General features: G+C 38.4%; 1 protein-coding gene across 1 annotated transcript in view; it reads right to left on the bottom strand.

The window, feature by feature from the left end:
• Positions 1-14,460, bottom strand: part of AGPS (alkylglycerone phosphate synthase) — a 605,536-nt gene that overhangs the window by 200,379 nt on the left and 390,697 nt on the right. Inside the window, exon 14 of the mRNA XM_069225421.1 lies at positions 4,412-4,524. Within this exon, the coding sequence (XP_069081522.1) occupies positions 4,412-4,524 (113 nt within the window). The remainder of the gene's footprint in view (positions 1-4,411; positions 4,525-14,460) is intronic.

Raw genomic sequence — 14,460 nt, 5'->3', positions numbered from 1 at the left:
TAAAACACATAGCCTTGTGGATATATAGCAACTCCATAACCCATTTAGTAGCAAGTTTACCTTCTTTTCCATCCATAGAACACTTTTACAAGAATTGATAACCTCCTAACCAACCTGCCTCTTACCCTTAATCCCTCAAACCCAGGGACTGAACCCATTATAATCTCTGACTATGGCTGCATATCCTTGGGTTCGAATCTCAACCCAACCCTCCTCACAGACAAAATCTGGAGAATGAATGATATTCTACAAAATTCTGGTACAGGAGAACTTATCAAAACCTCCCTATTGACATATTTTTAAGAATATGACTCCAAAGTATCCCCAGCAACACCATGGGACGCTATGAATACAATGATTGACCTTATGGCCTAAAAAAAACAAAAAGACCTAAATTACACATTTAATGAGCTAGATAAGAAAATCAAATACTTTGGTTATGACGCTAAAACCATATGGGACACTTCTATTTAATCCTTAGGGACAGGGCACATAAACACCTCCAAATTTCCAAAGCTAAAAAACGTTATTGATCTATGGCACCACTGACCCTCAAGGTAAACCACACATATTTACAAATAACATTGCTAAAGCCTTCCACAAATTTAACAGATATCTCTATAACTCAAATGTTGTCTTAGATTCTGTGGACTGTCAAAACTGCCCAGTAAAGCTGACACTCCCTTCTCTTCGTGCTGACCTTGGACAAGTAGTCAATCAAGATATTCAAAATTTTGAAATTACTAAAATGATTCATTCCTTACAAATAGTAAAACCCAGGGCCGGATGCTCTACCCGTCACCTTTCACAAAACATTTCAGTACCTCAACTACACGATCTTTTCTCCCCCTTCGCCTCTTCTGGGTCAATTAATGGCACAGCTTCGGAGGCAACCATTGTTGTGAAAGGATCTCACTTGTATGAAGAACTACAGTCATATATCACTTATCAATGTAGCCTGCAAAATGTACACATAGGTCCAAGCCAATCATTTGGAAAAACTACTCCCTATTTTAATCCATCTGTCCCAAACAGGGTTCATTAAAGAAAGATTTGCCTCAGATAACATCAGACTGTTCAGTCTTGTTATTAAAAAAGCAGCTCTACTTCAGACACCGACCATGGCTGTAGTGTTTGACACAGAAAAGGCCTTCCATAAAGTCTGTTGAACTTCTTTTGCACACTAAGATAGGAAATGCAATCTACGCCCCACGTTTCCACACATGGAGATGGCCCTATATACAAATTAATCAGCCAGTATACACAAATAAATTTTATTAGGTCTGATAACATCCTGTTAGCTTAGAGTACCAGACAAGGTTGCCCTCTCTCCCCGCTGGTCATCTTAGAAGCCATTGAACCCTTGCTTACCGATATTGATCCCAATTTACTCAAAGGGATTCCCTTCCATTCAGGTCCACAAAAGATTGAGGCATATGCGGATAATGGTTTGATCTTCTCCAAAGACGCAGTCACAGCCATTCCTGAGATACTTAAAATCATCACTAGTTACGCCAAAGTAACTGGTTACTATCTCCATCTGCATAAAACTGAACTGTTTCCTCTGTAGAATGCCTGCCTTCCACTGATTGCCAAAAAGACTCACCTCAAATGGCAAAACACACAAGTTAGATGTCTCAGAATTGAATTTAGGAAAAGTCTGAGTCTAAAGGACATATAAAATCTACTCTCTATAACAAAAATTAAAGAACTAACAAAATCATTGACTCGAAAATTCAGGACCTGGTAGGACAAGCTGAAAGTGTTAAAATGATGAAATGCACACAAAGTGACTTCATTACCTGCATGTTCCCTTTGTATCTTTCAGAGAATTGTTTTACATATATAGACAAACTCCTCCCTGAATTTTTATGGAAAAAGAAGAAAGTTCTTAATTTCTTAACTACACTCAAATTGAACAAAGCGAGAGGTGGTCCTAAACTTCTACATTTTGTAACTATCAAATTGTCTTCTTGACTAGCCAAACCTGTTGCTGGTTCTCATCTTATAATATCCACTTGGGTGAGTATTGAAACAGGTTTAACAGGTGTCATTTCTTTTCTAAACACACCAAAAACAATAACACCTAATGTGGCCCACTCACAAATAATGAAAGACTCGATTAAGGCCCTTAAAGCCCTAGACAAATGCTTTACACAACTCTTTCTGGGTTCAGACACATTTCTCTTTGGCTAAACCTTAACATAAGAATAAATGGGAATACTGGTCAAAACACGGATTAGACTGGTGAAAGACCTTGGATATGCACTTAATAACCGGTTTTTATTTGCAATGCTACAGGAGAAATATGAACTCCCAAATGTGGACTTCTATAGATTTCTCAGACGCAAAGCTGCCCTCACAAAAATTAACATAACTCATCGATCTGACACTACCGATTTCCTCATCAAAATTGCTTCCCAAATACATACAGTTGTAAAAATTCAATAATACAAAAAACTCAGAGACTTCAAATATCCAAAAAGAAATTGCAAAATTCCCTTGTTACTTCAATTGACACTTCCTTGTCAGACAAAGACTGGTACAATATTCGTGACCGCTTGCTGAAACATAAGCTCTTCCCCTTGCTTTACCAATTTAAACTTTGGGATCTTCATGATCTGTTTTGGACTCCAGAGAAACTTAATAAACATGGCCTTGCAGATTCCTGTAAATGCTGGAACTGGCTGATCTTGGACACATTTTTTTTATTGTGCTAACATTAAAACTCTACGAAACCAAATTGAGCACACCATTTGAAACATTGTTTCAGATTGACTGCAATTTAGGGCTTCCAATGATCATCCTGGGCCCATTACATTCAAACCTTCCTGCTGTCCGAAACAATTATGACCCATCTCGACTAGACTTTGACTAACAATTTAGTTTAAAACGATCCACAGTGAGCGGAAGTGCACCACAAATCTCTCCTTGCACACATGGAGGGCTTGTTTTATTACAGGGGCGGATTGCATACAAGCCAACAATAATTTTAATTACAGAACGTTTGTAACATTATGGAATAAACTAAATCTATAACTCCAAGTAATAAATCCCCATTAGATACCACCACAATCTCCTGTAAAATCTACTTCTGTATTCCCATAATGACATTACGTAACATCTGAGCTACGTAACATCTAAGGATGTATATTACTCTTAGATCGGGCTCCCCCCAACCCTTCCCTTATTACTCATCCCTCCTTCCCCTTTCATTCTACCCCTGTTATAGTCTTCTTCTTCCTCTTTTCTTTTCATCTTATTCTGAACTACTCTGTCTCTTTCTCCTCTCTTTTCTCTTGCCACTCCAGTCTCCATCTCTTAACAACATCAACGCAAATTATATACCACATAATTTATTCTAGCTCTTTTGTAATATCATTCCCTCCCAGATTTTCTACTCTGCAATCTTATGATAAACCTAATACTGAAAAAATATTTGAATGTACTGGAAAGAATCAAATTTCTCTATACTCAATTCATGCTCCAATTACTTATTGTTGCTACATTGCCTTTTTTTTTTAAAACAATTTTTAAAAAAGATTAAAGATTGTTTTGAACACAAAAAAGGGATGTCTGTCTTTAATAGATGCCCAATATTTGCATCTGTTAGTTGACTGGAACTAACTGGCAAGATAAAGTGGCAAAGCAGGGCATTTTTGCAATCATAAAAAAGCTTTAGGGGTATTGCTCAGTTTGCCTAAAATCAGACTGATGGACATACATAAAACACCTTAAGACTTTACACTCCTGTCAAGCTTTCAGAGTTAAATAATCAGAAGTTGCTAATCCAAGGGCTTATGAGCTCAACACAGGGACATTAAATATTGCCAGTGTTAAACAGCTGAACATGCTAATGTTAAGGGGATTAATTTAGATAGAAGTATACAATACATTAAAGTTATTCCACATCATTTTGGACCTTTTGACTTTCGCCACACGATAAAGATAACCATAATATTAAGTGTTATATGCCTAAAATTAATTTAATGTAACAAAACGGCCAAAAGGAAACAAAAAAAACCTGAAAAATTCACCCGTAACCACAGGAAAAAGGAACTAAAAGGGGGGGGGGGCACATTTTGTGAAGTTGTTTAAAAAGATTTACTCTGCCATTTGATCACTCATCAGTATGAAGATCGAGGAAGAATTATGTGAATGCTTCCATAGGTACAGGTGGCATATTAATCTGGCTTTAGTTGAAGAAATTCTGAAATTCTCTCTGGAACTTACTAATATTTTAAAGGCCTGATTCTACAGAAAATAGATCTGTGATATAAAGCAATGTATTCGTATACAAGAGTAACAGGTCATTGACATTGTCTTTGTGGAATGAGATGTATTGGGCTAGTGTAAATCATTTTATAACAAATATTTAATACATAAGGATTAATTTTTCTGGATATCATACCCAAATTTGGCAGCAATATCATAAACTTGTTTTTCATGTTGCAGGACCTTCTCTCTGTCTCCTTCAAACAGTAATGTAGCAACACACAATTGATTGGGATCAAATCCTTTAAACTGAAAAAGGAAAAAAAAAGAAATTTACAACAAAATGAACCGACATAACTAAAGTAACAAAAAGTTGAATATACATTTCAACGTATTAACACTATCTCGGCTATGTTCGAAACAAGAACTACAGCTATAACCTATGAAAATGTTATTGCTTACAAAATCCTTTGTCTACAAAAAGAGAGACAACGTTTATTTAAGGAGATAATGTTATTTAAGCTAGCAATTCGATAACAGATCTTGTTGCATCTTCTTTGGCTCAATTAGAAATTTGTTTAGCAACCAATGACCATAGCTCACAAAAAACAATAACAGTCTATAGACAATTAAAATTTGTACATTTCAAACACTTAATGTGGAAAATGAGAAATAGATTTTCAAGACGTCTTAATGCAAAGCATAATTATTATCATCATGAATTATCATCCTGACCCTGAAGAGATCAGATCAAAAACCTTCAAATGTGACGACTTTTCGTTATTTTGACAGCTTGTTAGATTTGTTAAGTGTGGGAATAGTGTATGTTGAAACCTTGGTGTCTGGGATGTGAAACGAAATTCTAACAAAAAGGTATGCCTGTTTCTATACACAGACCACAGATATGGTTTCTAGCCTGTTGTTGGTGGGTGCCTGTTGCTGGTGTACCACCAACATCTCGCTATTTATGCTTTTGCGGCATGCATAAGAAAACTGAAAAAAAAACAGCTATAAGGCTGTGGGCCAACATACACTGAAAGAGTTTTGCGGAAAGTGTCTGTAGGGCTTTCCGCCCTACATTTGAGGCAAAATCTTCTCTATTAACGAATGCTTACTTTCCTATTCACAATAATAGAATAAATAGGAAGAAAGCTGTGAAATGTGTAAGGTCAATGTAATGTACAAACAATCCATACTTTTTTTTAAACACTTCCGATGCAGACACCCAAAAAGGGGTCAAACATTATCCAGAGGAACATTAAGATGCAAAGTTGAGACAGTAACAAAAGGGTCGACTGTTTAAATATGATCACCCCATTTCTCGTCTAGCATAGCATCACACCATTCTCCAATTCAGCAAGATGACTGGATAGACCTGCATTTTGTAAAGCAGGATAAAAGATGTATCAAAATGAAAACAAAAAATACAACACCTAAGAACCAGACTAGAACTTAATACCCTCCAACAAAGAGAGAAATTAGCATCAAATCATCACAAAATTGATGGGGGATTTGAACACTCTACTTTTCGTAATGAAGGAAGACTTTGACCGTTCCTTTGTGTAAGCCTAGCTGTCATAATACTTCAAGGTCATCATCATCAGCCCACAACCTTTACAGAGGTTAATGAAAATCATATAAGTAACAAAACAATATAATAACCAGCTTACAACTAATAAGACAGTTCAAACAAATGGAAAAATCTTAATTCACAAGCCCTAGACCTGGTTCTCAATATAGAAGCTAAAAATAAATAAATATGTAGACCTCAGATGTAAGCTGCATGCCTTTTAAAAAACAGATCAGTTACTCATTTCGGGAGATTGTAATCTACATGTATATGATTTGTCTGATGTTGAAGTTGAAAACCTAGTAAAGATCTGCACAGCAATCAACTCAGAATTACTTGTTCTTTTGTATAATAAACATTATTGTATTTCTTACGGGGTAATTTGGTATTATTCCAAAACATCAAACGTACACTATTGACTCCTGTGATTACTAACACATTATCATGGAAAACCAGGAAACATAAATCCCCAAAACACCATCCTGCTCTTCCCACCTCCCTTCTACCCAATTAGTGGAACATCAACCTACAAAAAAACAGAAATCACTGCAATTGAGGTAACCCCTCCCACCTTCATTCTAAGAACACTTTCTATTATTTTTCATGTTCAAGATAATTCTATAGTACCTATAGACAGAAGAAAAACAGCCGCCAGAGATATGTGATGATCTGGGATCAAATCCTACTGATTTTTTTTGTCTGCGTTCACTATAGTGTATGTTATTTGTTCTACAACCAGTGTAAGCCGCAGACTTCGTACTCCTGGACCCAGAGAGGAAGGTTCTGGTTTCTTCAAAAGTAGTGGTATAAGGCATTTGGTCACACACAATAGGCGGTTGCGAGTTGCTTCACTTGCCTTTCAATCCCCATTCAACATGATCCCCCTCCTCAATATTTAATTATGTTTTTCTTCTCACAATATTATCAATGTGGCAAGGTATCGCTTTAAAAACTACATTCCTTTTCACACTCCCACCATATGTATAAATATGAGACCCCCTCAGGGTGAGAACGTCAGTGCTTGTTTGATGTCCCAGGAAAATAATTCCTAAGTCTTCTGGAGGTTATGTGTAGGTTTTTTAAATTCAGCCTCTCTGTGCTGAACAAATCTAAGTCCATTTGTCCTACTTAGCCAATATGGGACCACTCTTTCGCAATGAATTCTTCACCGAGTTCTGCCTCTCTACTTTTTTGGTAAGTTCATCCAGAGGGCTAGGGACTCTCTAGTAGTATCTGATACAGTTTCACAATCAAACTTTTGGAAGTTTAATATGTAAGCAGCAGCTTCTCAAAGGGGAGGGCGGGTAGGATACAGCTTGTTTAATACTGGGCTGCAGAACCCAAGGCTTGATCTGGTTATACTACATACAGCCTAGATTGGTCAAATGGAACTCTGTTTTTGCAGTCCAAACAGGGCTTAACCTGTCCTTTATCAAGCATGTCCCATATTATTAGGGAAAACCGCCACCACCCTCCCACCGCCATCTCTCCAATCTAGCACTCTCTAAGCTCAGTTTAAATAATGGATTGGAGAGGATTGGTATGCATAGATCCAGGAGTGTTGTGATGCCCAGTTGAATTGCACATTGATGCCAATCTATAAAAACAGTTTTAGTTACCTCCAAGATGTAGACTGATTCAGGTTGAAGCGCATGACTACTACGGCACATCCCAGAGGAACTGGCAGGCCACTGCCTTATCAATGGAGAGTCATTTTCTTTCAGATTATCTCGCTGACTAGTCATCAATACTCCTTAACTGTGTGAGTTTATATTGTATAATATTTGGACATAACATTTGGACAGGCGAACTCACCTGTGCGTACAGGGGGCATTAAGAGATGCTTGTTTAATTGGGCTCCTCCCCACACAGCCAAGCATTTGCTTTTTAACACCTTTAGTTCTGCCCTTGAAATGAGTGTAGGAAGTGTCAGGAACATGTAACGCAGGTCGGGTAAAATATTCATTTTTGTAACATTAATTCTCCCACATCAAGAGGTAATTTGGCAACACCATTTGTGACGATCTGCTGTTTTATGCATTTTGACACTTCTCAAATATTATGGAGCCTACATTTTTCAGTTGGGGTGCCACTGATTTAAATTTGAAATTCAGGGTGAGTGTAATTAGCAAATATCTAATTTTTCATAGCTGGTCCTAGCCCTATCCTGTTCATTATTGTCCTAAGGAAGTCCCATCTGACCCGATCGAATGCTTTTTCAGCACCTAAGGTGATCAGGAGAGGAGGGACCCTCCTCTTCCATTTCTCAACAATATGGGCTATTTTGTCTGCTCCCTGATGTTTCTTAGGAAACCCAAATTGGTCTGGATCCAATGGAGCAGTCAACACTTTATTTAGGCATCCCTCTACGGCTTTTGCAAAAATCTTCATGTCTGTAATTAAGAGGGCGATTGGTCTATATGATTTATGTTCTTCGACTGGTTTACCAGACTTAGGTATCACCACAACAATGGCCTAGCTAATGGTCAGAGAAACCCCTTTAACTTCTTGGAATTAATTAAATAGTTCACCAAGGTGGCTTAACACTACAGGCACAAAGTGTTGATTGAATGCCCCGGTGAGAATATCTAGGCTTGTGGCTTTGCAGTGTTTTGTGGTTTGGTTTCCTGGTTTGTGAAGGGTTTAATTTAGCTATCCATTATGCTGGAAACTTTAAAATCTGTACTTTATCTAGAAAGGTAACAATAGCTTTCTGTTTTTCTTGTCCCCCAGAGTATGGTGCTTTGTAGGGTTGAGAAAAAGATCTCTCTTCCTATTTCTCTAGTGATAGCATCCCCGATCTGGAATATAAGTGTGCTCGCTTACTCTCTGGATTCTACATTTGCTCAAAAGCAGCTTTTCTGCTTTAATGAGTTTTTCCCTGAATTTTTGCTTCAACCTTAACAAGGTGTCCTCTGCTCTACTGATTCTCAAGACTCTTAGTTGTTCATGAATGTGCGTCTTTTCCCTTTCCTTCCCTAGATATGGGTTTTGTTTATAATCCTTCTGTGATTTCTTCTAATCTCTCAAATGTGCGTTTTCCCTGGCATGTGCCTCTCCTCGTATTTTAGCGATCATGGAAATGGCAAACCCCACAAATGAAGCTGTGAAAGCGGCCCAGTTTTCTCAGGGATGTATCGCTGGGGTTATTGTTGAAATACTTTCTAATCTGTTGACAGAGATACTCCCTCTGTTCACCTGGTCCCTAGTGAGTTGTGGCTGATATTTCCAGGTTCTTCTCACCCCATTTGGGATAGCTCTATGCCAGTGGTTCCCAACCTTTTGACTTCTGTGGACCCCCACTTTGTCAGTACTGGACCCAGGAACCCCCACAGAATCATTATTGGAATCCGGGGACCCCCCCATTGAGCCATTACTGAAAGCTGAGGACCTAATCTGTTAATATTATAACATTTTCTAAGTAGTCACTGACCTCCTGAGGAGGCTTTGCGGACCCACAGGGGTCCCCAGGCCACAGGTTGGGAACCACTGCTCTATGCAGTTCCAAGTTGACCTGAATGATTTGATATAGTGCACCCAGTCATCCCAGTGTCCAACACCCAATTTGCTAAGTCTTTTGAGGTGAAGAGCATATCTGTTCTGCTGGATCACTTATGAAGACGGGAGAAGAATGAAAATTTGCTCACTCCTGAATTATAATATCTCCCTACATCGCGCAGACCCAAATTGTGACCTCAGCCACTTGGAGAGGACTCGAGAGGAGTGAGTGAGTTTTAAAGTTTTACTGTGTTCAGTGTTCCACACCATGTTAAGTCAGGTTCTCACAGGGGACCACCACCAGATGAACCAAATCTGACAAGAACTAGTTTGAAAATTACAGGTATAGATTCAAATCAACCTGAGCTCTGTGGTTTGAATGAAAAGAAATGTTTCTTTGGGGTCCCCTCTAGGTCTTTAATATTTGAATGTTTATGTCTCTCTTAAACATAACAGCAACCCCAGCTGTCTTCGTCTTCACCGAGGCCCACAACTCTCTGGGTAGCCCCTATTTTTCATACTGAATTAGTCTTGAGTCAGAAGATGTGCCTCTTGAAGGATATTATATCTGCTTTCTGAAATCTAAGGTACCTCAATAATTCATAGTGTTTCACACTGGAAGTGAGCCCTCCCACATTAAGGTAACCAAGCTTGGCTAAGACTGCGTTCTTGTGTGCACTGTCGAAGCTTCCTTTTGCGCAACATACCTTGAGGGTCAGGAATGCCCATATATAATTACTTTTAAAAGGACTGATACACAAAACAGGACACACCACTGATTTGATCTTTTTATTTCCTTGTTAATTCAACTTCGAAATATAGAATTTTTGTTTTGGCCTGACCATAAATTGATCGCCTTTGTTCTAAGTCCAATCTTTCCCCACTAGTTCCAAGTCATCAGTTTCATACCGCCCCTGGGTTGAATACATTTAGAGCATTAGTCCACATTTTTTGACAGCCCGTCCCCTATTTTATCCACTATTGGCCCTGTAGGCTACAAGGTTAACAAGCAGATAACACCTTTCTTAGATTTCCCAATTCCATCAAAAAATTTCACATAGGTGCCCTTCCCTCTGAGCAGCCAAACTGGTATGTACAAAAATTAGAAAGGAAAAGGAGAAAACATTATGACTTTTCAGATCTGGGGTCCTACAAAAAAAAAAAAAAAAAAAAACTCATCACTACAAGAAAATAGGCAAGTCAGCAAAAGTAAAATACTTCCAGGAAAAAAAATCCCACTGGAGAAGTGTTTATCAATTATAGAAATCTAGCTTCACCTTTGGAGGACATATAGTGAATATTGAGCTCACTTAAGAACCCTCTACTAATCAATCCAATTTTGTTTTCACCAGTTATAGACGGCTTTTGAGTTCCCCAAACACTTTGTTTCCACCCGATATTATTAGTCCATTCTGGTCATCTTTTTAACTAGCTTCCACTGATCAGGTAATGAAGAAATTGTTTTTAATTATTTCTGCTTTGGTAATTATGTGCAATGCAACAACTGAAGAAAGTGACCAGACATACTGCAGGCCTTCCTGAAGTAAGTCGAACATGAACACTTAAGAAGTTATATTGGAAAAAGTGCTCCTGGGTCCCTGAAGGCGGGCGGAACTATTCAACGCTTATGACTACTGCTTTAGTAGCTTTATTTCAAGTCACACAACTGTCAGCTTCCAAGTCCTGGCAGCAACTGTCAGAGCACAGACTCCTCCCACCCAAACCTATGCCCACATTCTAGAATACAAAAAGACCGCAGTGCTGAGGTCCGAACCTCGCACATCTCACTCTCTTGCTGAATACACAAAATAAATAAAATCATGTGCCACCTCTGAAAGTATGAGGCCAGAGGTCAGAAATAGTTCAAAAGTTCTATTTCATCTCCCAACTCTCAGTTTCCAAGTCCTGGCAGTAATTACAAGAGGAGAGAATCCTCTTGCACAAACCAATTCCCACATTCTAGAATACATGACGTCCATACTACTGAGGTTAGAACCTCATACTGTGCAATCAGAGTTTCGCACAAATGTATGTACTGAGTACACCCTTATAATGGCTACACATGATATCCATCGAATTACAGATGACAGTGGTGTGGCGGCCTTGATTCTACTTGGCTTGTCAGCTGCCTTTGAAACCATTTCCCATCACATCTTTCTTGCTTGTCTCTTTTTGTTGAGCGGGAGTTATTTAAACCTGTAGAATACCCTTTAACTAGAACTGATGTAATGTCTTTGGCCAGTTACAAAGGGAGAATCATACTGTCTCAAGGTTCTCTTTGGCACTCTCAAATGACACTGCAACTGGAGATGCTGGACAGCAAAACTATGATACATGCCGACATACGGATCGTGTTACAGAGGTATGAAGATTGTAAGTAGTTGAGACAATAGCAGAAGGATAGAAGTTTCATCAAACACAAGCAAGAAAGCAGCATGAGTTCTGAGGTGGGCCTCAGTGAGGAAAGGAAATCAAACAGCCCTATTTTACCGAAGTATACTCATTCCATAGAAAGTAAGCCAGTAAAGGAAAGTAGCAGAAAACAAAAAAGATAAAGGTCTCAAAGTCAATCCATGTCTGAAAAATGATTAATCAGACTCACAACCACAGGTTTTGTTCTAATTTAACCACAAAAAAAACAACTCAGAAAAGGAAAGAGGTCTCTTCCAAGCAGTATTAAGTGGACATCTTAAAGCAAATACTTTAAAATATTTGTGACTGGTGGAAACCTAAGCCTTTTCTCCCTTTTAAAGCTACAAGTTGTGGGAAACAGAAAGAATAAATTAGAGTTGGGATCAGAGAATCGCAAACCATTTAAATGCCTGGTGACAAAGTTAGGTAAACCAGCATCAACAAAAAGGTTCAAGCATCATCATGAAGTTTAGATTAAACAACATGAGGCAAATAAATATAATTCTGATCAAACAGAATTTGGCAAAACATGAACTTGATCAATTGCTATAAAATTTAAATAGGCTTAAATAAACAATCAGCAACAAAGAGTTAAAGTTAAAAATATTTAAGAACGTGTAGCTAGAAGGGTGACAGAAAAGGAACACTGTATGCGGAAATTAAAGATTTGGACCCTGTCAGCATAAGGGAGAATTGTTTGAAACAAATAAGACTATGAAAGAAAAGGAAATATGTAGATTAGAAGCACTGGCAAAAATAATGGAAAACTTGATGCCCATACTAGTGAAGCTCTATACCTTGAAAGTGAAGAAGGAAAGTAAGAACAGTTTTACAGGATAACTGATAAGCTAACTTTGCAAGTCCAACCACAATCGATGCTAGATTACTACATGAGAGAAGTAAGGCAGAAAGTAAAAATCATTTTGCTGACATGCACAAGAAAGCAAATTATAGGACGCAAGAGGTCAATACAAACAATCAAGAAAACAACAATCAGGGAGCATAAAGAAAAAACAAAAAACAAAGTTAGAGACTAGTGAGAAGTGGTCCTTTACTACTTAGCATACACTGTAAAAAGGATAGTGCTGAGAACAGAGAAAATGTTATAGATGGTAAATAAAACGTAGTGGGTAAAACTAGCAAAAACCTAAGCAAACAAAATTCAAAATTAAAATATGCTCAAGGAAAGATGGATGCTCGTGGAAGATCAAACTGGTCACTGCTAATAGGGTATGGCAGACTGCAACAGAAATATTAAGTCACTCAAAAGTCACTTTGTAATGTTAATCAGTTTCATTGCATACTCCAATTCGTTGGTGTCCCAGAACGCAATGAGGCAGAGATGGATATGAAGAACTTAAATGGCAAGTGTATTACAACTTAAAGATGCAGATCTAGCCAAAAACATTTTGCTCAGAATATACAAAAAGTCTTGTAAATCTCTGTTTCTGCTAATGGAGAAGATCTTGTAAACTGAAAATGCATAGTCCTGGGACAGAAATAGAGAAGATATATGTAATACAACTGGAGGATTCACAGCAGATGGGTACACGCAAAAAGTAGCTTCGACCATGTAAATACATTTCAAAAAGTTATATATTGAGTCAAACCTACGTTCTGCAGCAAAACAATAAAATTGAAGGAAATAAATTATAACACACAAAAAGGTGCGAATGCTCGTGAATATCATTTCTCCAAATCATAATTTAGCCTTGATATAAATAAATGAAAACTAAATAGTCAAAACCAAACTGGTTCAAGACGCTCACTTACTCCCCTGCACAGAATGGTGTGTAGTAGTGGAACACACAGGTCATTCAATTCGCTTCAAAGCGAGGACAGACTGACAAAGAATTTGACTGAATCAGTAAGATGGTGGGGCACTGTGCAACTAAAGATGAAAGCAAGCACTGGCAAGGCTAAAGGATTTTACCTTTTTGGTCCTGCCAGTGTTTTTTGCCAATGCTATTCTGCAAAAGAAAAAAAGATTAAGTGTGATGATGTGTGTGCGCATGCATCATCAGACAAGCGCACATGTGTTATGATGCTATGGTGACCCCAGCTTGATGACATACCTGCTCCTTGCACACCACATATGGGCACGTCATAATACTGTGCAACCCTTATTTTCTTTTCAATTTATCGTTCCAAGAGGATGGATTTCCATATTGAAACAGTACATTAAAAACATTTATAAAAAGTATGGGAAATTGCAATATTTAAAATAGGGCAGCCAGATAGTAAATTGTAGCGGAAGACCCTTCTCAAACCTAAATAAATAAAGAATGTGATGGGGAGGGACAGTGAAGCAATACTGAAGCAGGACGAGGTATGGGGGACTAAGTAAACACCCCTGGAGTGGTGAAAGGGAAGCAGTGAAACTTGTATTTTTAGTTTTAGGGGCGGGGTGGGGAGTTGGGGTATTTTTAATTTTAGGGGTGGGGGAGGGGGTCAGGGTTTAGGTTTTAGGAGTGGGGTGCTTTAGGTTTTAGGGGAGGGTGTTGGGGTTGCAGTAATTTTGGGGATGGGGGTTGGGGTGATTGTGGGGGTTGGGGGGGCGTGGTAATTTTTAGGGGTGGGGGCCAGGGGGGACGCATGCTGGAACCATGCACGCTGTTCACTAATGTCTTTACAATGAAAAATCATTGTTAAGGCATTCGTGGTAAAGGCATTAGTGGTAACAACAAGGTCGTTCTTCCGACCTCGTTGTTCAGGCATGGGTGGTTGGAGCATTCATTGTTCCCACATACAACCTTACCTGCAGA

The sequence above is a fragment of the Pleurodeles waltl genome, chromosome 3_1, assembly GCF_031143425.1.
Source record: "Pleurodeles waltl isolate 20211129_DDA chromosome 3_1, aPleWal1.hap1.20221129, whole genome shotgun sequence".
Classification (NCBI taxonomy): domain Eukaryota; kingdom Metazoa; phylum Chordata; class Amphibia; order Caudata; family Salamandridae; genus Pleurodeles; species Pleurodeles waltl.
This window is presented reverse-complemented; position numbering and strand designations above follow the sequence as displayed.